General features: G+C 64.4%; 1 protein-coding gene and 1 long non-coding RNA gene across 2 annotated transcripts in view; one reads left to right on the top strand and one right to left on the bottom strand.

Annotated features, from left to right (window-relative positions):
• The window catches only part of GPC1 (glypican 1), a 32,214-nt gene extending 9,027 nt beyond the window's left edge, over nucleotides 1-23,187 (bottom strand). Inside the window, exon 1 of the mRNA XM_030803658.1 lies at nucleotides 22,456-23,187. Within this exon, the coding sequence (XP_030659518.1) occupies nucleotides 22,456-22,621 (166 nt within the window). The 5' untranslated portion in view covers nucleotides 22,622-23,187. The remainder of the gene's footprint in view (nucleotides 1-22,455) is intronic.
• Nucleotides 10-9,440, top strand: LOC115832474. Its single transcript, XR_004027977.1, has 2 exons — nucleotides 10-2,413; nucleotides 7,533-9,440. It is a non-coding gene; the product is annotated as an uncharacterized LOC115832474 (long non-coding RNA).
• Nucleotides 23,188-23,399: the final 212 nt, after the last annotated feature.

The raw sequence follows: 23,399 nt of genomic DNA, 5'->3' as shown, positions 1-23,399 counted from the left end.
TGGGGAAAGGCCAGCGTGAGGGAGAGGGGCTGGGACAGCACTGGGAACCAGGAGGGCACCCTCAGGCTCTCCTGGGCAGAAGGATGGCAGACCCAGGGTGGAGCACAGCTCAGGGGTGGGCCAGCCTGGGGGGTGCCCTGGGTGAAGGCAGAAATGGTGGGGGCATGGAGGGAGGAAAAGGCCTGGCTTGGGTCCTGTAGCTTCCCACATATGACACAGAAGCAGGGCTGCCTCTACAGGGCAGGAGGCCCCTTGGGCAAGTCCCGCCCCTCAGCCTGCTGTCCCAGCAGCCGCAAGCAAAGAACTGGCCTCAGGTTCCTGTGTGCAAGTGGGGAGGAGGCTACCAGGCCCGACAGGCACCCCTTGCCTGGGCCCATGTCTGAGGATGGGGAAGCAGGAAGGAATCCAATCCCCCTCTCTTCCCACACCAGCCCTGGGAGGCACCAAGCTCCCACTGCAAGGGCAGCAGATCCCACCAACAGTGGGCTGGTCAGAGGCAGTGGCCCTGCAGGACCCCAGGCACAAGTCTGGTGTGGGGGCAGGTATGCTCTGGTGCAGGTGGCAGGCCCTATGAAAGGGTCATCGGACCATGCCCCAAGCCCTGCAGGGTGCACCCTGTGCCTCCTGGTGTCCTTGTGGAGTCCCCTCCTCTGCAGCCTGCCATGAGCTACTCTGCTCCAGCGTCCAGGGCAGTGACAGCGGCACTGCCATCAGAGACAGCCTCACCTCCTTGTGGGGAGTGGGGACAGGACAGGCTTTGAGTCAGCCCTCAGCCCTGCTGTGTACACCTCAGGGCCCACCTGGAATATGTGTGTGGCATCAGGAAGAACTGTGCATTTAAAAGGGTGTACATCACACTGTGATGAAGGCTGCCGCAATCCCCATTTTGTTAACCAGGAAACCGGGGCTTACAGGGATGAGGTCTCTTGTCCCAGCTATACAGTGAGGGGGCAAGTGGTTCTGGCTGCCTAAGCTCAGGACTCCACACTGCCAGGGCCACACTGTTACTTCTGGGCCTCGTCCCCCACCTCTAAGGCCCTCCTGGTGCTGGCCTAGGTCAGGCACAGTGGAGAGGTGGAGGCACGAGCCTGGCTTAGTCAGAGGGGTGGGGTCAAGGCGGGGGGGGTTTCAGCAGGAATTCCAGCAACTTTCCTCAGGACTGCCGCCCCAGGGGCCTGTCTCATCCCGTCCTGGGACCCTGGGCCAGGGTGGCTGGAATGTGGCAGGTCCTGCATTCTTTTACCTCCTGCCTGGGGGTCAGCGGGAAGTGAAGGCCAGGCCAGGGAGGAGAGGCAGGAGAGGGAGCCGGACCGAGGGTGGGATCAGCCCGGGCAGCCGCACCTGGCTCGAGGCTGTCCTGGGGTTGCTGGCAGCAGCTCCAGCCCTGCCTGGAGGTGGTAGCAGGGATCTGTAGCCCCAGTGCAGGCAGGGCCTGGAGCAGCCCAGGAAGTGCCCTACCCGCTTACTGCAAGAGGAGTCGCCCCTCAGGCCTGGGGTCCAGGAAGCCCTTCCCCACTAGAGGCCATCTAGGGTGGGGACCCAGACCAGGTGGTTGAATGCCTGGGTCAGACTGAGTTTGCTGATCTTCCGCACCCTCTAAGCACACACACCCAGGGAGGGAGCCGAGACAAGAGCAGGGAACAGAGAACCCCAATCTGGGCTTGGGCAGCTGCCGCTTGGCCCCTGCAGCCTCTGTGCCTGCTGACGTGACAGCAAGGAGACAGGCTGTCAGAGGGGCCTGGCAGAGCGAGGGAGGGCCGAGGTAGGGGTTCTTATCCTGGGGTGCTCCCTCCTCGCCCTCTTTTCCTGTCTGAGTTCTGGAATGTACTGACACAGGGGGCTCTGGCTTGAGCTGGGGGGGGGGGCCCTCCGCAGGGGCTGCAGGTCCAGGGATTCCCCAGGGCCTGGACTTATGTTCCTAAGCTGCAGACAGAGCGGGAATGGCAAGTGCACCTGTGCCCCCCGCCCCTCCTTACCTCCAGATGCCTGCTGGAGGGGGAGTTGGGGGTCCAACAGAGTCTGGGGCCAGGAGGGCCTTGTGGGAGCCAGCTGGGGTGAGGACAGAGCCCGGCTCTGAGAGCCCTGGGGCTTAGTAAAGAAGGGGTGCTCCTTCCCCACTCCTCACATGGGTGGGAAGGTGCCCTCAGGCAGGAAGACTGGGACACAGGTACACTGGCCAGGGACCATCCTTCACTCTGCAGCCTTTATTCACTGATGGGATTCTGCCCCAGTCCCACCCCCGTGGGGGCAGGATTTAGAGCAGGAACCGCCCCTCCGGGTCCTTTCCTGGGGCCTGTGCCAGGCTGAGCAGACTCAGGAGGTGTCTCTCCGAGGGTGTGGGCTGTGATGGGGCCCTGTGCACCCATCCACGCTGCCCAGACCAGGAGAGCACAGGTCAGCCGGACACGTGATGGTGCTGGGCTGGGCAGTGAGAGGGAAACGTGCCTGGGGGAGGGGGTGGCAGGTGCCAGCTGAGCTTCCCGGTGACAACCTGGGCTCAGCTGTGATGGGCTCAGCTGTGATGGGGCACCCAGGCCAGGCTGGCTGGGCCACAGGCAATGAGTGGGCTGGTCCAAGACTCAGGACTAGGGCTCAAGCACTCCTAGGGGGTAGGGGTGGGTGGCATCCGTCGCCGGCTCCTCCTGTGCCCCTCCCTCGCAAGGTCCCTGGTGGACCCACTCCCCAGCCCCCACCATGCAGATAGGAGAGGCTGATGAGAGACATGGAGAGGTGAGGCCCAAAACACCCATAAGATATGGGAAGCTCCCCCCACCTGCAGGTTCTGAGGGGCTCCTTGACACTGTCAGCCGCCTCCCACACCCCCTCACAGCTGTGCACCAGCCCCCGCGCCTCAGCCTCCCCTGCTAACCCCTCAGCCCTGCCCGGCCACCTCGCCCAGCCGGCCCGGTGACCTGCGCTGTTCCGGCTGCCCCAGCACAGCCCCCGTCCCTCCCTCCCTCCTCGGACAAACACGGGAGTGAAGACACGGAGCCAGAGCTCGGGCGCCGGCCTGGGAGCCCCGGGCAGGCTGGACCGAGGCGGCCCCCTGAAGCCCGCTGTGGGTTGGATGCACGGCAGTTAAAGGCAGGAGGCCTCCCGCTGGCTTCCTTCTGCTGAGCTCCGGCCCAGCGCAGGCCAGGGCCGCGGGTTTTGGTCCTGGACATGAGATGGCAGAGGCCGGCTCTGCAAAGTCCCCCTGCAGGGCGGCAAAGCAAGACCCCTCCTGGAGGAATGCCAGGGGCTGGGGTCTTTCTGGATGGAGAGCCATGTGCCCAAGACCAGTCCTCATCTTCAATCTCCCCACCCCCAGGTGCCTCCCCACCACTTCTCTCAGCTCAACACCTGGGGGACAGAGAGGCCTCAGGCCAGGAGGGAACCCTCCCCATGTCCCTCTCCCTCTCCTTCCTGGCCTTTCTCTCCTCCAACCCAGAGGGAGGCATTTTCCAACCTAGGGGGTGAGTCCCAGCAGCCCCTCCCCTTCCCCCCCCACACAGGGAGGCATCTGGGCCCTTCCGGCCCACCCCTCTCTCCCGCCCTGGGGCTGCTCAGGTCAAGGTCACCAGGCCTGCTCCCCGCTGGGCCAGGGACTGGACCCTCTCTTCCGCGATCCCTGGGCTGAAGTTGCTGTAGCCGACCCATCCTTCTACAGCGCTCTCCTCCCTCAGTCACTGGGACACTTCCCTTCCCCAGTGCTCTGCGGATTTTTTTTGGGGGGAAGGGGATTATTTGTTTCATGGCAGATTCATCCCCCACCTCAAACCCAGAGCCTCCAATTCCCAGGCTCCGGCTCCTCAGGTGAAAGCGCAGAGCTCTTGCTCCCTGGCTCGTAGGCAGCTGCTGTCTCGTCCATCTTCCCCCTCCAGATCCTGACAGCTCTGGACCACCCCACTCTGCTGCTCCTCACTAAGCCCCCACCAGCCTTAGCTTTAGACACCTTTTAGGTCATGCATTCTCATCCCCTGCTGACATGTCCCCACCCAGCAGTCTCTCCTTGGTCATCAGCGCCATCACCCCAAAGCTTTAGGCGAGACTCCCATCCTGACAGTGGCCACCATCCCCAATGATGGACCCAGACCTCATTTGTCCAGACCCAGCCTGGCAGCTGCCCGTGACCAGTGGCTCTGGAGCCCTCCCAAGGAGAATGCAGAGAGATGATGGCGCCACGCCACGCCCATCCCTCCAGAAGCTTCCACGGCTCACACAGGAGGTGCAGACTGTAAAGCCGGCTTTATCCACCTTTACAGCCTCGTCCTAGACACTCAGTGTCAACAGACTCCAATGCCTAAGGTACCGGAATTTGGCGTGGACAGTCAGCCTGCACTGCCTGCCATGGTGCTGGAGTAGGGCTGTGTGCAGAGCTCCAGGCACCGCAGCCTCCCAACACGCAAGGGAAGAGCCCAGGCCTCCCTGCTCCTGCCCTCTACTCAGCTCTGCACCCTGCAACGGGGCCTTCCTGGCTGGCCGATGGCTGCGAAGGCTTTCCCCAAGCCCGAACCCTCTTCCCGAAGCCTGCCTCAGCCCCTGGCTCATCTGCTCTCGGACCCCAACCAGCTCCAGTGGCTGTGGCATCCTCCGGCATGTCCAGCAGCCTCCTGGGGTGAAGGTGCACTGGACAAACGACCCCGGAGGTTTCCTGGGGACCACCCACCGCCCAGGCTGCAGGAGATCTTTTCCTCACTTTTGCCCCATCCCCTAAGAAGCCTGCGCCCCTGGCCAGTCCCTGTCCACCTGGGCTCCTGACGTCTGAGCCAGAGGCAGCCTTGGCCCCACCTGCGAGGTGGACCGGCCACGGCACCTCAGCTCCTCGTCAACGGCATCCACGGCCCCCAGACCCACCCCATCGTGCTTCCCTCCCCTCCCCACACCCCTGCCGCCTGCCCGAAGCCCCCTGCCACCATTTCACCCAAATGACAGCGTCGCCAAGGAGCCCCTCCGCCGCCGCAGAACCTCCGCCACGCACTGCGACCCGAAACCGAGGGGCGTCGTAGGGACACCTCTGCCCCGGGTGGGAGGGTCCGCGCCGCAGGCCGGCTAAGGCTCCTGTCACCCGCGGCTGCTTGCGAGGGCGACAGGCGTGAGACCGGCCCCGGCAGCGGAACAAAGGCTCGGCGGCACCGGCGGCAGCGTCGCTGCCCTGGGGGTCCCGGGCGCCCCGATGCCGGTCGCCAGCCGCCGCGGCCAGGGACGAGCACGGCAAACCGTGCAGCCGGAGCGGGCGCGCAGGAGTCTGGACACGCGGCAGCGCTCGCGGCGCGGCGAGGAGGGGGCACTGGTGCAGTGGGCGCGGCGGGGAGGGGAGGGGGCGGGCGGGGAGCCGGGGGCTGCGGCGGGCGGACGAGGGGAGGAGGGCACCGCGATTGGCGGGGAAGGGGCTTGTCGCAGTGGGTGCGGCAGGCACGGGGGCGGGGTGGCGGGGGAGGGGGCTCGAAGGGCTGCGACAGCCCGGGGGAGGGGGATGGGCCTGGAGGAAGAGGAAGGGGGGCCCCGGGGCTGCGGCAGGCGATGCGGGAGCGGGGCGGAGGGTGGGGGCGGGGACGCCGGGATGCGGCCCGGGAGGGGTAGGTGCAGCTGGGGCGATGGGTGGGGTGGGATCGGCGACGGGCCACGGACTCCCGACAGGAGGGGCGGAAAGGGGATGGGGCTGCGGCGGCCAAGGAGGGCAGGACGGAGCGGAGGATGGGACGGAGGCGGTGGGGACGAGGAGCGGGTGGAGATGAGGGTGGCGCGCCTGGGAATGCGGGTGCGGTGGCGCCGCGGGAGAGGTCCTCGGGCCTGGCTTCCAGCGCGGCGGCGGATGCGGGACCCCCTTTGCGGCGGCGGCTCCAGCGGCTCCGGGCGGCGCGCGGGCTCTGGGTGCAGGTGCTCGGGCCGGGGAAAAGCGGCGGAGCGGGGCCGGGCGGAAGGGCTCGCAGGAGGCGAAAAGCCAGCGGGAGACTCGGGCGGGCTGCGGTCCGCCGGGCACACGGGCGACTCCGGCCGCAGCAGCCCCGGGCAGCGCCACAGCCGCACTGGCGCGCACGGCCGAGGGCGGCGGCTCCGGGGACGAGCGTCCTCCCGCAGCCCCCGCCCCGCCGTGCTCGGCACCGCCCCCGTCTCCCTGGAAACCGCAGGCGGCCGCCCCGGCCCCTCCGGCCAGGTCCCCGCCGCCGCAGCCGCCTCCTGCCCGCCGCCCTGCGCCCGCCTCCTGCCCGCCGCCAAGGCCGGGCCCCTCCCTCCCGCCTGCCGGTGCTGCTCCTCTTCTTCGCGGGCAGCCCGGGCCTCCTAGGCTCCCCACTGCAGCTAAGCGGGCCCAGGCCTTGGTGCAGGGGCTCCTGGGTCTCAGCAGGGCTGGTGCTCAGGGGAGCCGGGGCCCCACCCCGGAGGGTAATGGGGGCGGGGTGTCGGGTTTCTCTCTGTGATGAAGGTGGCAGCTGACCACGGCTGTCCTCACGCAAAGCTGCCATGGTCATTCCACATTCTCTACCTGCCCTCTCCAGCCCCCACTCCAATGGCACCCGGGCCTTGACTCCAGACCCCCCTGCCCCTATATCCTGACCTGCTTTCCCTCTGACATACCAAACCCAACAGGCCACATCTTTCCACCAAGTCTCCCACCCAGGTGCCCCCAGCCTGGGAGGTCTATGCTGTGCGCCTCTGGCCCCTCCTTGGACACCAGAGGGACAGCCTCCCGCCAACACCCTCCCCTCCCTGCAGCCCAGGGAGGTTCCCACTGTGGCTCCCTGCGTGGCTCCCACTGTCCCGGCCCAGCTCCCCACTTTCCCCAGGCCTGCTAACCCAGCCAGACAAAACCACCCACTCACACCAGTTCCCCTCTGGCAGCACTCAGGCCTCTCGGCCAGTCTGCAATGGGCACACCGAGAGCTGCTGGACAGACCACCAAGGCAGGCCACAACACCGGAGACCCCCAAAGACGGGGGGTTCACCAGGCAACTCCCAAGACTGCTCTCTAAGCTGCCCAGATCCTGCTTGGGGAAGCCCTGGGCAGGCCATCCTGCCGGCAGACACCAGGTCTGAGAGGTACCTGTCCTGGCATGGCAGGACGGCAGGGGTCCATCAGATGGGAGCCTAGTCCCAGCTCGGGCCAAGAAGCCGCATGCCTTCTGCAGGCCTCCCCCCATGCCAGCCTGCTCCACTGTCTGAGGCTCATGCTGTGGCCTCAGACACTGGGGATGAAAGGGGATTCAGAGTTTGTGTCACAAACCTCCTGCCACACCCAGGACCTGGTGTCTTGGCTGTAAGGCAGAAAGCCCACTCTTGGAACCCAGGATGAGGTGCTCCCCAGAGGCCGTGCCCCCAAGCCTGGCTCAGCCTTTCTCCTCCTTGGCTTGGTGGAGCTGAAGAGGGCACTCACATCTCTATGCCCACCCCTGCCAGCAGGTGGAAATCAGGCAGGCTGTGGGAGGGTAGGGTTGTCCTCCTGGGGCTCTGCCCAGCTCTCCCATCTAGCTTCCCATACGTCCACTGCAGGGGCCACAGGCACCCAAGGAGGCCTCGAGGATGGACTGGCCTTCCCTGTACTGCTGCATCCACAGGGGGCACGCTAGAAATGCAGAAGGGGACGCAGCAGCCACATTCCAATCCACAAAGATGCCGCGCAGGCCCATCCATCTGCCCCGTGAATGCCAACCAGGCAGAGACACACATACAGCTGAGCCTGGGCCGGATCCCAGAGCAAACCCTTGGGTGCCTCCGGAGGGAGCCCGCCAGGAGGGATGGCTCGTAAACACTGGGGAAGGAACAGAAGAGGGGGAGGGAGCGAAGGAACTCGGCTGCCCACCCCCAACCCAACCACTTGCCGAGAAGCCATCTCTGTGGTCATGGTGGCCCCAGGCCTGGCTCTCCCTGCGCCCACCCCCACCACCCAGTCACTCCACCCAGTCACCCCACCCAGCTGTGACCTGCCGCTTCCCTCCATCTCACATGCTTTCCCCTCACCTCCCCCAGAAAGCCTCCCCAGCCTCTGGCCTCCAGTCCCAACAAGCCATGCTCTTCCAGAGGGAACCTCTGCCAGGGGAGCCTCCACTTCCTTGCTCCTGCCTCCCTATCTGGCACCCAGGCCAGCCCTGGTACCCTGGTACTGAATAAAGGCACACGTCTAAATGATGTTGGGGGGAATCTGCCCAGTGTTGGCACTGGAGGGAACAAGACCCACTGCCAGCATGGCCCACGAGCCACGCCCCCACAAGCCAGCACCTCCTCCCCAGAGGAAGCACGGGGCTCGAGGGGGTGCGCCCCTGAGTGGGAGGTCACACCTGGTGAGGGCTCCCTTGTTCCCAGAGGCCTAGCTGTCTCCCTGCTGAGATGCAGAGCTCACTATGGCCCTCACAGGGGTTTAAGCCGAGTCATTTCATCTTCACAGCAGCTGTAGGTCCCGCCGACAGAGCTGACACATAGGGAGTTAAGTGACTGGCGCAAGGTCACAGGCTAGGAGTAGCAGCACGGGGCCCGGCACAAGGAAGGGCCTTAGCATCCCCCACCTCCCCAACCTTGCAGCCTGCCCTGACTCCAATCCCAGGGGAATTCCTGAGCTGCAGGCAAAGGCTGAAGCAGGAGCTGACAAGTCCTGCTGAGCCCAGAGAGGTCTGGGCGGTCCTAGGAGGGCGTCTCCCTAGGGCTTTGATGAGTTGGCGGCCGCCCAGGCACCTCTGCCTGCCTGCCCAGCATGGCAGGTGTGTGGGCTGGAGCTTCTGCCCAGCCCTGCCCTACAGCCACAATTAGGGGACAAGTGCAGATAAAGCATGGAGGCCAGTTACATCTGAATTTCAGATCAACAATGAATTGTTATTTTAGTACAGTATAAAAGTATTTGGCCCCAAAGAACTGGAAGCAGGAAATGGAACAGGTCCTTGTACACCCATGCTCACAGCATCATTCACCAGAGCCAGAAGGCAGAAACGATGTCTCCCCACAGTTGAATACATTGTTTCCACAAACTGTCTGTAGGTGCATACAATGGAATAGGATTAATCCGTGAAAAGGAAGAAATTCTGGGCGTGGAGGAACCTTGAGGACGAAGCTGAGTGAAAGAAGCCAGACACAAAAGGACAGAGATGGCAAGATCCCACTCATGTGAGGTCCCTAGAGGAGTCGGATTCATAGAGACTGAAAGGATGGCGGGCACCAGGGGCAGTGGGGAGGGGAAATGGGGAGTTACTGTTTAATGGGGACAGTTTCAGTTTTACAAGATGAAAAGGGTTGCGGAGCTGGATGGGGGTGACAGCCGCACAATAGCGTGAATGGACTGAACGCCACTGAACTGAACTCTTAAAAACGGTTAAATTGGCAAATTTTGTTATGCATATTTTGCCACAAAAAGCAAACAACTCTTCTCCCCAAAAATATCTGGAGTGTACTTACACTAAATATGTAGGGCATATTTACTCTCAACATTTATTTCCTTATTTGAAATTAAAATATTTGGGACACACTACACTACAAAATGATTCAGGGTCTACCTGAAATTCCCATGTACCTGGTGTCCCGTCTTTGCATCTGCTAAATCTGCAGCCCTTTGCAGCGTGGGGGGTTGGGGGTGGGGCGCCTGCCGGAATCACACAGGTCTCCCCACCTTTGGGCACCCATGCTTGTGCACCCATGTATCCCTGGCTCCCCCACTCAGGTCTCAGACCCAGTCCAGGCTGTCAGCAGGAGGTTTAAGGCCACTTTCAACTCTGAACTGCCCCCAGCCTCCTTGGAGAGCAATGCATCTCTCCCAAAATCAGCAGTGTCTCAATTAACAGGCAGACAGGACCACCCCCAGCTTACAGATGGGAAGATTGAGGCTCACGGAGGTTAGGTGGCTTCCCCCCGGGTCTCAGACCTCGCCTAATGCGGATCTCCTTCCACTGGCCTGAGTGTCCCCCTGTCCTCACTGAAGGGGAGGAAATGAGAAGCCCAGGCTCGGCACCTGGGCACCCCAAGCCCAGGTATGGAGATTAGGCCACTCTTGCAAAACTAGGGTCAGGCCTGGCCACCCTCGCTGGCCTGACTGTCCCGTCGCTGGCCAGGCGCTGCTGAAACCTAGCTGGGCCTCAGGCAGCTGGGCCGGCACCTGCAAGGCCATGTCCGGGGAGGGATACCTGCCAGCCACGCTGCTGGTCACACAGCCCCCCACCAAGAACACCCAGGGCTCCCAGGCCAGGGAGACTCTGAGCAGGTGGCCCTGTCATGTGCCTTCCTGACCGCCTCCCCAGAGGTGAGCCCCCACCTCCTGTGGGCCCTGCGGGTCCTGGAGCAGGTGGGAATGTGGGCCCCCTGCCTCTGTGACTCCCACCCATTTCCCGGAGCCACCTGCCGGAGGAGTGCCGGAGGCTCAGAGTTCCACCCCCAGGCACCTGGAGTCCTGACTCCGCCCTGTCTACACCCAGACTGCCTGGCAGGGACTGTCTACACCCGGACTGCCTGGCAGGCGGAGGGATGCCAGGATCCCATGAGATGGCCCTGGGCAGAGGTGGGGGACACTGCCTGGGGCGGGCACATGAGATCCAGGAGGCAGACAGCCTGGGGGAAGGAACCAGCCCCATCCCGTAGGGGAAGGGAGAGGCCCCTATGAGGGCAGCTGTCCAGACCCAGGGCCGGCATCTCCTGCCCTTCCTGCCTCTCCACAGGGCCTGCGGTGCCTCCTGGAGTCTCCACCCTCGACTCTTCCTGAAAACCAGCTTCCACCCTCAAGGCGGGCCCAAGAGGGCCTCCGGCCGTCCCACTGTCACTGCGCCCTGGGGACACTGTGCGTTCCACCCAGAATGGCCTGTCAGCATCTCTTCTTGCCATTTCCAACTTCTCACACCCAGAGCCAGCGAATGGGAGCCGACACTGCGTGCTGTGAGTGCCCAGGGTGACCCCCAGGAAGCAGCTGCGCTGGTGACGATGACGGGGCCTCCTGTCCAGGTGGATCTGGCCCCTGGCTCCCCAGCCTGGCCTTCCTCCCTCCCCACAGAGTGCCCTCTTCCACAGCCCGCCTTCTGGAAGATGAGACTTAGAGAAATAGTAGGCCCCCCTGACATGACACACGCTGGGCAGAGGGCGGGCCAGCCTTCTGCCAGGGCACACAGCGACTGTGAGGCAGGGCCAGGGGCACACAGCCGGTGTGGAGCCAGCCCTTGACCCCCTTTGACCCCCAGCAGTTTGGCTTTGGCTTCTCTCAGGACCCGCCCCTTTGCTAAGACGACGGCCACCGGGAACAGCCATGATCTTCAAGAGAGCCAGCCCTCGGCCAAGGGTGTGGCTTTCCCCAGAGGCCCAGCAGGCCGCCTCCCTGGGAACCCCGAGGTCCATGCGGACAGGGGCGCAGGCAGTGTGTGCACACCCACGCGCCCTCCCCCTCCACCCGCCAGCTCCGCACCGGCCTCAGAGCAGCCCTGCCACACCCTCCTCATGGCGCTGAGCCTTCCTGACCTTCCGAAATGACCGCCGATGTCGCCCCGACCACACAGAGGTCCCCGAGGGAGTACAGGGACTTTCCTGTGTCCCGGTGCCCAGAACAGCCTCTGTGTCAGGGCACAGCTCGAGGGATCTCTGCTTGAGGGAGGAATGAACATGGAGGTCATCTACGACACCTCACTTTCGACTCAAACAGACCTCTGGTCACGCCCCTCCTGGCTCTGGGGTCCAGCCTTAATGCCCTCAGACCCTGCCCACCAAGCCCCCAACCCCGTCCGTCTCCACTTGACCCACTCATTGCCTTTGCCATTCAGAAACACAGTGAAGCCCACCCCTTCTGGGCATCCCTGGGTGCCAGATGCCAGGGGTTCAGCCATGCCAGGCTGGGCTCTCAACACGGCTGTGGGTGGACGCCCCTTATTCCCCCCATGAACGAGATGCTTGGGCTCGGGGAGCCAGTCCACCCCCGATTCTGACGCCAGCCACGCGGCTCGACTGTTCCCCTCAGGCAGGTCTCTCCACGCTGCCCAGGGGCTGCCCACCCTGGCCTCCTCTCCCTCCTCTGCAGGCCGAATGATGTGGGCTGGGAGAACCCAGCCCTTCCTGTCTGCTCCCGAAGTCTCCTCTCTGGTCCTCTCAATGAGCTGGTCCCCAGTGCTCCAGGGCCCGGATGTTCCAGGCTCCTTGGGTTGGGGAAGAGCCCTGGGTGGCCAGCCCCAGCTGAGGGTCCTGTAAGGCAGCATGGGAGGCCGAGGACAGGGCAAGAGATGGCCAGGGCAAGAGAGGGGCCAAACTGCATTTGGGAGCCCTGGGCCAGTCCCCAGCCAGGGAGGGGTCTTTAGGGTTTGGCCCTCAGGGTTCACATGACTCAAATGGGTGAGTGGTTGCAAACCTCACATGCAGACGCCTAGATTCCTGCATGTCACACCCCTTTACTTGTAACTCACACAAGCTACACACTCATGGTGGCCAAGCACAGGCACAGCTTGTGTGGACTCTCTCATACGTGCCCTGTCTCTGCGTTAACTGGGTCCAGAGAGCGAGTGCTCTGTCTGCGGCTGCGTTTCAGCACCCAGAACAGCACCCAGCACCCAGCACCCAGTACCCAGTAGGAGCTCACGGAGCCTCCACCAATGATGCAGAGGACCTGGGATGCGTCCCCCTCCCTTGCAGGGCAGGCAGATGGCGCTGCTCCTTACTCCGCCCAAGGTGCCTGGGGACTCCCCACCACGTCCCCCCGTTTCAGACCCTTGGCCACAGCAGGCCCTCCTGGGCGCAGACACACTGGGCCCCAAGCCTCTCCTTCTCTGCTACGGGGGCAACTCGCTGCTCGGGTCAGCAGGACTTCCTCTGTGCCGCGGGCCCCTCGCCCATTGGTGAAGCCGCAGACGCTTTCTCAGGACGATGCTTGTTTCTGAAGCATACGACTACACGGAGGACCACGGAGGAAGCACTCATCACACAGCAGTTACCAGAACATGATACGACGAACTGTGAGGTGGCAACGCACGTGCTTCCCCGGGAAGCAGTTTTACAGGAGCCGCAACGGGCCTAATACTGACTAGAATTCAAAGTCACAGTGAGAGGACGCGGTTTTCCAAGCTGTCTGCTTCGAATGTGGAGGGGCATCAACAGCGGCGATGTCTGCTGGTGACCAAGCCCCAGGTCCCAGAACACCATCGTTCCGAGTAAGAAAAAATGCTAAATTCTGCTTAGAGGTTAGCAACGATAGAGATGTAATCTCTTTCTCAGCCAAGTTCATGAACCCCCTGAATTACATCCAGAACCTCATCTGTGCACCCACAGAAGGATGGGTGCATCTAGAACAACCCTCCTGCATGCTTGTGTTTGGCCACCAGTCTGCCCATCCTCCCATCCCAGCACCTGGCGCTGAGTGGTGCCCCCTCCCCTGAGCTCCCTCTTCCCCTGGCGTGGTCCTGCCTACAGCTTCAGTTCAAGTATTTCTCTTGGGGGTGCTACTGGCATTTGTGGAAGGGCACCTCCATCTCGCATGATTACTGGGCTCCCTGGCCCCACCCACTAAACACCAGAGCACCCCCACTCCTCAGTCACTAGGATGTCACAAGTGCCCAGGGCAACTGCTCCCAGTTGGGAGCCACCACATCCCAGGGGACCTTCCCAGGTATCTGTCTCACCTGCAACCACCCCTTACCCCAAACTGCCCCCAGGCTGGGGCTATGCACACAGAACAGGGAGGCACCTGTTCTAACACCTAACATCCTGGGTGTGAGGCCACAGAAGGGAGACTGAAGACGCCAAGGAGTATCCTGTGTGCAGCCCCCCCAGGCTCGGGGAGGGGGCATCACGTTCAGGAACAGTGGAGCTGGATTATGCAGGAGACTTGTCCTTTTAAAATACCTCCTTGGGTCCAGTGTGTCCCAAACTCCATGACAACTGGAGACGCATCTAAACGCCTGAGCCAACCCTGGTGGCAGGTGGCATCAGCTTTGTCCCCAGGGCCTGGTAGATGGTCACAGGTGGGTGGGATGCTCTCCCTGCAGTCTCCAGAGCCAAGGATGGGCCTCCTGGCCCCAGTTCTTGAGGAGACACTTAGACGTCACACATGGGTTACCACAGGGATGGGATCAGACAGCCACAGGGAGCCCCAGTCACCAAGGATGCACCAAACACAGGGGTGGCCTGCGGGTCCACAGTGGGCACTGAGGCTGTACCAGATGCAGGGACAGGCTGAGACCATCACCCATAGGCCACAGCTCTGTGATGCACTGGACAGCTGTCCTCGGTGTTTGGGGAGATCGTCTGAAGGTGCACACAGGCCACAGACTTCCCTACAGGTCCCACTGCTGATGGTGCACCCAGGAAACACCCCTGCCAGGGAGGCTAGGGATCTGTCACTGCTGCATGGGCCTGTCCAAGGCTTGGCTGTTCCCAGGAGGGAGACGCGCTGTTCTGGGCCTCAGAGCGTCGGGGTCACTGCAGCCAGATCCATCACCCCAGGATGGACCAGCGGGCGAGGACGGGGCTCAGGATGGGCAGTGCTGCAGGGTCCTGGGCGGCTGGATTTGGGAGTCCCCGGAAGCCCCAGCCAAGTTTCTCAGTAGAACCTGAACTTCTGTGGGGCGGGAGCAGAAGCCTAGCAACGTTGTACTTCCTGGCCCGCCCATCTCACCCTTGTCCCTCAGGAGGAGCCAGGACAGCAGGCGGGCATGTGGTACCCACTGCGGGGTTAGCTCTGACCTCAGGAGACCCGCCAGGCGTGGCGGCTGGGCTGGGCTGAGGCTGGCCGGGCCCTCCTGCGGTGTGTGTCCTCACACGGCCCCGACATGGGGCTGCAAAGAAGCCGAGCTGTGTTCGCAGCCTCCCCTCCTATGTGCTCCCGGTGCCCCTCAGGCCTCTGGGTGCCTGCACCTGCGGGGTGGTCTGTGGCCTTGGCCCAGCTCCCCATCCTCTCACCCAACCTCACCCCTGTTAGCCAGGCCCAGAGCAGAAGTGAGTCACTCGGCAAACGTGGGGCTTGGCCCGGGGCGGTGAGGCCTCTCAGCTCTGAGCCCTGGGGACCCCTCTCCGGGACTCAGCTTTCCCATCTGCAAACTAAGTGGTGCTCAGCCCACCCGGTGGACAGCCCCTGGCATGCCAACTCTGGGAACTCCTGGGGCTCCTCAAAAGTGGGAGAGGACCAGGGGAGGGAGGGCCTGGGGAAGGAGGGACCCCAGTGTCCTCCTCACTGCCCTGCTCCAGCCCCAGTCCCCTCCTCTCCCTGTCTACCAGCTGCGCCCCGTGGAAGACCCCAAGAGCCCACTGGGAGGCCTGGCTCACAGCTGCCGCTGGCCCTGCCCTATGCTGGGCTCAGGGTTTCTGCTTCCGAGTCCCCTGGCCTCAGGGATGATTTGCAGTGGCTCTGTGGCTGGCCCTCCTCCCCACCAGAGCCCTGGGAGGTCTCCTCCTGAAGGAGCAGGATGGGTGGAGCCCCTGGGGGCTGCCCTGTCACCCTGCCAAGCTTCCAGGACCCAAGGGGCCCTTAATACAAGAGAGCATCGGGCCTCCTTGGCCAGCCACGGCCTCAGGAGACAGCGGTGGTGCAGCCTCCTGGCCCCCAGGCCTCCCTCATCTCTACGTCTCCAAACCCTCGTTGGCGCCCTCGCCCTGCAATCCCACTGCCTCCCTGCCCAAAGTCCATCTGAAGGGTTCCGCCCCCTGACAAGTGGGACCCTGGGGCCTGTCCAAGGCACACTCACACCACTGAACCACGTCTCTCACGGCCTGGGCTCCCCCAACCCAACCTGGAGAAGGTTTTCAGGCCAGCCTGGCCACTGTCCCCCACCCGGTTCTGTGACGGCACAGGTGGCGGCATCCTCAGCCACTGCAGTAGCACTAGACCTGGAACATCACCTGAGTGGCCCGGCCCTGCCACCAGGACCTGAGGGAGAAGCGGAGGCCCACAGCAGGAGGGGCTGGCCAAGGACCCAGGAGCCGTGCAGGGCCTGACACTGAGGCCTCCCAGGCTTGTGGGGACCAGGCTGTGCCCTGAGAGTGCCTCAGGTGGGCGGGGGTGAGCTGCAGGCTGGGGCGTGGTCACTCCCTCACACTGTCACCAGGGTTTCGGGTGCATCTGTGCTGAGCTCTAAGCCCATTACAGGGACACAGCCCGGTGCTCAGGAGGCCACAGTCACAAAACACCCAGAGCCTCGGGGTCTTTGCCGCCTGATGGGAAGATGTAGGTGTGCCGGGCTGGGCTAGCTCCCCACTACAGACTAAACTGTCCCCCCAAAACCCACACGGCCCAGGCCTAACCCCGATTCCTCAGGATGTGATTTTGGGTGTGGAGTCTGTGTGACACCTCTCATTAAGAAGAGATGGTACTGGTGGGCCCTGACCCAATTAGAGCCGTGTCCTTGTGAAGAGGGGGAATTCGGAGACAGAAGCGGACACGGGGAGAGCGGCCTGTGAAGACCAAGGTGGGATTTACCACCCAGGCAACACCCGGAAGCCGGCAGCGGCCAGACTTCCTCACGCCTCAGAAGGGGCCAGCCTGGTGGACGGACACCTTGATCTCAGGCTTCCAGCCTCTAGAACCACGGACGACACACGTCTGCAGCTGCAGCTGCTCAGCCTGTGGCACTGTTCTGGCATCCCTGGAAACACTTGTGCTCCTAACCCGGGCACCCAGCCCCACCTGTTACCAGGAGGGACTCGGGGCCTTCGCCATCCTGTGTGGAGCTCAGGCCTGCCCAGGCGGGGGTCCCCGGGCAACAGGGAGTGTACATGTTGGCGGATGCCCAGGAAGTCAAGCTGTGGGGAAAGGCCGGAGGAGGCGTGTGCTGTGGGTGGGCACGGGGAGGACGCCGTGGAGGGAGGGGACAGGTGTGCCAGAAAGGTGGGTCAGCAGGAGCTGGTGGGAGACGGAGCTGAGGCCACAGGCAGAGGAGGGGGTGGTGTGAGGCTAGCCTGGCCCTCTCAGGGGCTCCTAAACCCACCCAGATTCCAGACTGCTACCGAGCCTGGGGCAGTGGGGTGTGCCCCTCACACCTGTACTTCCCCGCCACCCACAGCGGGCCAAGAGCAGCCAAGGAGGCTGCAGCTCTGGGCCCTGCTCCCCAGCATAGCCCTCACCCCACACCTGGCTGCTGTGTGCTCCCGCCTGGGTGTGGGGCCTGGAGGTGGAGGAGAACCTCCGCTTCCCTGACCCATGCCTCAACACCCTACACTGCACCCCCGCCCCGTCACGAGACTTCAAGCGGCTCAGGGCACCTGCCCGGGCCTGTTCCCAGACAAAGAAAAGCCGCCACAGGCACGGCAGTGAGGAGCCCCCACGTAAGGTGGGCAAGATCCCGGGCCCCACAGGGCTGTGCTGGCGACTGGCAAGATCCAGGCTGGCTCAGGGCTCTGGGCACGTTGACACTGGACAGGGCCAGGGCTGGGCAGAGGCCCCGCATATAGGAGTGCCCACCCCCAGCCTCCACCAGGGGTCCAGTCTTGATCTGAAATAACTGAGCCAGGCCCTGTGAGGACAGTCTCGCTTAAGAAAAGGTGTCCAGCCTCTCACCGGCCCGGGCACGGCAGATGTGGGGCCCCAGGCCAGACCTGACCCGTGTGGCTTCAGGTGAGCCCCTCCCCTGGCTGGTCTCCCGTCTAGTGCCAGCCCGTGGCTGACACCTGTGCCATGCACGTGGATGCCGTAGAACAGACATGGGCATGCTCAGACACCCACTAAGCTCTCCTCTGGGGTCTGATGCCCAGCCCTGTGGTTCGGCTACCAGGTAGGTATGCCCTCAGTCCTGCTGTAGGGAGGCGTCCTGGGCACCGGGGAAGGCGTGTTAACCACAGGCTCACCCTGTCCCTAGTGATGGCTGGTGTGAAGGTACAAGCCCCAACAGACTGGCCTGCCTTATCTCCCTGGCTTGGCACCTGTGGGCACCTGAATAGGGTGCCTGTCCACTAATCCTAGGGCACTTGGCCCAGTGTGGGTGGCTGGTCTGCCCTGTTGGGGACATGCAGGGCTTTGCAGCACACGCTGGGAACAGCCCTCCTAGCAGGCTGGAGCGGCAGCCCTCCCCCTACAGGCAGTGGAGCCAGGCTGGAGGGTGAGGCCCAGCTGTGTGGAAGTACGACTCTCTGGGCAGCACGGCCAGGAGGAACTGGGCAAGACTGGAGGCAGGGAGGCCAGGAGGAGTCCCGGTTAAACGTTCTAAATGCGCCTAAGAGATGGAGCGCAGGCCCAGGACAGGAGAGCTGGCTGGGGAAAGCACCAGCCTTCCAGGAAGTGCAGAGCCTGGGACAGGCAGCCTGGCCTGGCTTTACTGGGCAGTGGTCAGTGCTGTAGCCAGATCCGGCCCTAAGAGGAGGGCTTCGCCAGGCCTCGGGTTACTCACTTGTAAAACGGGCCTACAAAGACCCCTTCCGTCTGATGTGTTAACCAGACAGTAATGGGAAACGCTCCACAAGCCGGGTTCACGTGTACTCTAATTAGGGTACCAGATGCCATTAACCGAGAGGGGTGTGTGTGGGCCTTTGCAGAGGGTGTCCGGGGAGAGGGGGGACACAGCCTGAGGCTGCCCACGAGGTGCACGGCCCCAGCACCTTCTCCCTCCTAGCCACCTTCACAGGAGGTCATGATTATTCCCTTTCTCTCCTGTGAAAAGGCCCAGGGAGACTGGGGAGGGGATGGGATGGGGGTGGTGGGGGCATCTGTGCCTGAGGAGCACAGTGGCCTGCCTGGCATGGGAGGCTTGGCGGTCCAGCAGGGACCCAGGCCATTGCATCACGCAGGTGGCCCTGTCGGATCAGGGCTCCCCTGGGCTCCGCTCGGTCCTCACGCTGGGGATGATGAAATCCCAGCTCCTCTCATGGAGGGAAGAGCGGCGGCACGGCAAAGGCCGAGGACCACCTGGGAACCACGCTGAGCTACCTGGACAGGACAGGGCACAGGGAACCGTCTGGTCTGGTGAGGGGCTGTGTGCCAGGCAGCCTCCGAGAGGCCCGCTGAACAGGACTGAGAAGCAGATGCTGGTGGCCTCTCCTGGGCCCAGCCAGGAACACCCTTTCACGGATGTGGGAAGGAGAGGTCCAGGCCCTCTGAGGACGGTTCCCCAGAGTCTGTGTGCCAACCACTCAGGCAGTCAAAAGTGGCACAGAGAAGAAAAGATTCCTTCGGAGGGGCCCAACGAGTGAGTGCTTGATACAGGCTCCAGGGCTTGCTGGTGCCCGCTCCAGCTGGTAGGTGGGCTGCCACTCCGGGGCACAGGAGCGGCCGGGCGGTTCTGTGACACAGACAGTCCCATGCCCTGCTCTGACTTCCGCCCCCAAAACTAGACCTCAGGGCCCCTCCTCTGCCTCAGGCTGGGAGACCCTGAGAACAGGGGTGTCTGCTCCAAGGAGATCCTCCTCTACCCTCCATGTCCCGCTCCCCACCCAGCACAGCCAGGTATAAAGCCAGGAAGGCCTGGGGGTGTCCTCTGAGAAGCCGTCCTGGGCCAGGAGCCAGCCAGGTTCTGTGGCTACAACAGAGAAACAGAGAGATGTGGTACCAGCTCAGGTGCCAAGGTGGGGCACGGAGACCGCAGCAAAGGAGAAAACAGACACACATCACATCACATCAGACACCAGGAACCCAGGCAGGTGCTCTGGGAACACCTATGCCCAGGCACAACCTTGCAAGCAAAAGCAGGAGGCCTGCTGGCATGCGGGCGGGCAGTGATTCAGCACGAGGGCTCCTGGCAGCGCAGGGGCACCCGGGGTGCCACTCGGCTCCGCCCTTGCCTTCTGTGCCGTGCCCTGGCATAAAGGGAGGGTGGCCGGGTGCCCTGCTGCAGTGCCACTGTCCAGCTGGTGGCACCCGGGCCTGCTTCCTTGCCCATAAAATGGGATGACCACTGCTGTCACTGCAGCCTGGCCTGGCTGTCCAGAGGACAAAGGAAGTCTCAAAAGGGAGCCCAATATGTCCCGACACTGCCCTCTTTCATGAGCAAAGTCTCCTGTCGCCCACTGCCGTTTCTGGTCCCTGGGGCAGAGGCTGGGAAGGCCCGCCACACACCCAGGGCCACCTGCTCTCCTTCCCACAAGGAAGTATCAGATCTCTACCCCACCCGCTCTGGGCCAGCGAGGTGCCCAACCCCAGGGGGTTTGCATCCCCTCTGAGGAGGTCCCCCTGGAGAAGTCTAGATGCAGGAGACAGGGGACTGAGAATGGTGCCCACTAGGCCACAGAGGGTCCAGGGCTCCTGGGAGGATCTGCCGCCCAGGGGCCACCAGAGGGCGCCCGTTCCGCGGAGCCCAGGCCCAGACGACAAAGCAGGAGGGGACACTGGGCTTGGCTGCCCCAGGACTGCTGCGGCCCGAGGGAGTCACCCTGTTTCCCTCAGCCCACGTGGCTCCCACACTGTCTTCTGTACCCTGGGTCCCGAAGGTTACTCCCCACTTCTGCAGCCATAGGGGGTCCAGGGAGAGAGGCTCCCGTCGGAGGGGCACCGACTGGAGAGGCAGTAATCCTGCTCCAGGTGCAGTCCTGGCCTTGCAAGTCTGGAGGAGGGTGGCACCCCGAGCCCTGGCAGCAGGCACTGGCCCACGGCTGGCACCATGGCTAGACAGCTGCAGGGCGTTCATACTCCCCACGCGGGGTGGACAGCATCCCCCGCCCCATCAGACACAGAGAAACCAACACAATCTGCCTGTCCTGGGTCCCTAAACCACCGCATTCCCCAACCCAAGAGCAGCAAGACCCGCACTCTCTGGCCCAGCCCCACGTCAACTTCTCCATCTTGTCCTGCCCTCTCTTCTCACCCCTGGGAGATGGCCAAACTCTGCCACTCTGTCTCTCTAACTGGCAACAGTGGCCTGTGGATGCAAGCAAGGTTAGGTTGGCTCCTAAGGAAGCAACTGCCCAGAGGACATGGAGGTGCTAAAAAGGGCTGGGGGCTAATGGTTTCCAAGGGAGCAGGATGCAAGACTCTGGGCTGGGAGGGGCAGCCACTCAGCCACTCTGCTACCCTGATGCCTGGGGAGGGATTCACCAGGAAGGCCAGGGATGCCTTTGTGTGTGAGTAGAGGGGCAGACATCAAACCCAACCGTGCCCAGGGCCTTGTGCTGCCTGGCATCCAGGTGTGCCCCCTACCTGGGACAGACAGAGCCCAGTGGGGTGCGGAAGGCAGCCTGGAAATGACAGGGTTGCCTGTGCAGAGGCACAGGAAGGCCTGTCCCCGGGACTTTGGAGGGGTCCTTGCAAGAACCTCAGGCTGGTGGGGAAGGCATCGGGAGATCCATCAAGGGACTGTCTGCGGGTTCTGTACCTCCTGGCGGGGGGGCGGTCAGGGGGTCCTTACAAGAACCTCAGGCTGGGGGCATCGGGAGATCCACCAAGGGCAAGGGGCTGTCTGTGGGTTCTGTTCCTCCTGGAGGGGCAGGGGTCCAGAGCCCGACTGCCTCCTCCCACCACTCCGCCCCAGGCAGCAAGGCATGGTCACAGACCCCCCTCACCCAGATGCACGGATCCTTCTTGCTCAGAATCCCCAGGACCATGGGCATTCCTGTGCTGAGTCCCCATCTGAGTAGCCCTCCACCCGCACTCCCACTCCCCTGGTTTCAGAGGAGCCCCCCAGAGCAGGAACCTAGTCTGTTCTGTTCTTGCCCACTGGGTCCCTGGCATGGGGTACGGACCCCACACGTGGAAAGGTGAAGCTTGGGTTCCAAGAGATCCTTAGAACACGGAGCCCACCGCTCCACCCACCCGTACACTTCTGTCCCCAAAGCTCCTTCGGGACCACAGGGAGGGAAGAGGCAGAGCCGCAGGCGGCTCCAGGGCTTAGGGGGCGCCAAGAGGGCCGCTGTTCTTACAAAGAAATGACACGGCCCCTGGGCAGGATCCAACGCGCCGACCACCTGCAGCTGGACTCGCGGCGCGAGGCCGCCCAAGTGCCAGGCGGGGGCCGGCGCGTACAAGTTCTTCGACAGGAATCTCTGCGAGGCGGCGGCGTTCCGCCCGCGGATAAGTGCCCAGCTCCCTCCCCACCCCTCCGCGCTACCCCCCGAGAGGGTCCGCTTATAAAACCCACCTAGGCTGCCTTTCCTGGAGACCCTACGAGAATCCCCGGGCAGGACCGGAGACGCCTCCCAGAGAGGTCTGTACAGAGGAGAAGGGGTCCGCGGCCACCGTCAGGGGCGCCCCGAAAGCCCGACCACGCCGAGCCCCACAGCGCCCCGACAGCCGGCCCCGGGGCTGGGACTCCCGGCCTGCAGGCGCACTGGGCCGAGCGGCGGGCAGAAGACGCCCAGCTCCAGCCGTGGCCCGGGAGGAGCGCCCCGAGCCCGCAGCCCGGCGAGATCAGCTCCGCAGGGAAGAGGCCGGTGTGCGGGGGGCGGGGAGAGGTGGAGGACGACCGAGCGAAGCGGAGGAGACCCTGGCGAGGGAGTGCGGCGCGGGGCTTGGAGGCGAGGGCCGTGGGGTTGCAGAGGAGCCGCAGCGCAGGGGGCCACTCGGGGCCAGGCGGCTGGGCGCAGGCGGCAGGAACCCGCGCCAGCAGCGAGTAGCCGCGTCGGGAAGACCAGGGTCCGGAGCCCAAAGCCCGGCCAGGCCGGGGTCCCCGGCGCCGCGCCCTCACTCACCCGAGATCTCCGCCTGGGGCACGTCGCTCAGGCTGAAGCCCTTGGCTCCGTAGATCTGGCGGACCTCGCCGCAGCTCCGGCTCTTGCTGGCCGGGTCCCCGCGGGCGCAGGCGACCAGCGCTGCGGCCGCGCACAGCAGCCACCAGCCTCGGGCCCGGAGCTCCATGGCGGGGCCGGCGGCGCCCCCGGCCACCCGCCCGCGCCTCTCTCGGATCCTGGCCGGGTCCTGCGCAGTTCCCGCCCGCGAAGGGCAGAGCCAAGGTCCCGGCGCGCGCGGCTCGCGGTCCAGAGGCGGCGGCGGCCGAGGAGGCGGAGACAACAAAAGCCGGCGGCGGCGGCGGCGCGGGGCGCGCAGGGTGCGAGGTCCGAACGCTCGCTCGGGCAGCCCAGAGCGCGGCGGGCTAGCGCAGTCCCGGCTCGGCACCTCCCCCGCCGCCGGCCCGGCCCCTCGGCGGCCGCGGGAGAGGAGAGGGGCGGGGCAGGGTGGGAGCGCGGGGGTGGGGGAGGGACTGGGAGCACCGGGCGGGGCGGGGCGGGGCGCGGCGCGGGGGCGCGGGCCGGGGCGCACTGGGCGCTCCTCTGGCTCTCGGGGACCCAGAGGGTCCGCCTGGCCGCGCGACTCTATCGATCCCCGGCGGGAGGCGGCGGAGCCGGGCAGCGCGGGGCCGCGGCCGGGGTCCCTGAGGGCGGCCCCCCACGCCCAGCGCCCAGGGCGGTGGCACCACCTGTGGGGGCGGGGACGGGGGCGGAGGGTGCGCGAGGCAGGGCTTCCCCCGCCGGACGTGACATCACGCCTCCCGCGCCCCAATCAGGGGCTTCCCCGCCCCCAGCCGAAATCGGCATCCCGCTCCCCGCTCCCTCCCGCGCGCTCCGGCTTCCTGCACCCTGGCAGCGCGCCCCGAGAACGCTCTCCCGGCGCCTCCGTACCCTCCGCCCGCCGGCCG

This window comes from Nomascus leucogenys, chromosome 22a (assembly GCF_006542625.1).
Source record: "Nomascus leucogenys isolate Asia chromosome 22a, Asia_NLE_v1, whole genome shotgun sequence".
Classification (NCBI taxonomy): domain Eukaryota; kingdom Metazoa; phylum Chordata; class Mammalia; order Primates; family Hylobatidae; genus Nomascus; species Nomascus leucogenys.
The sequence above is the reverse complement of the archived record's forward strand: the minus strand, read 5'-3'. Positions and strand labels throughout refer to the sequence as shown.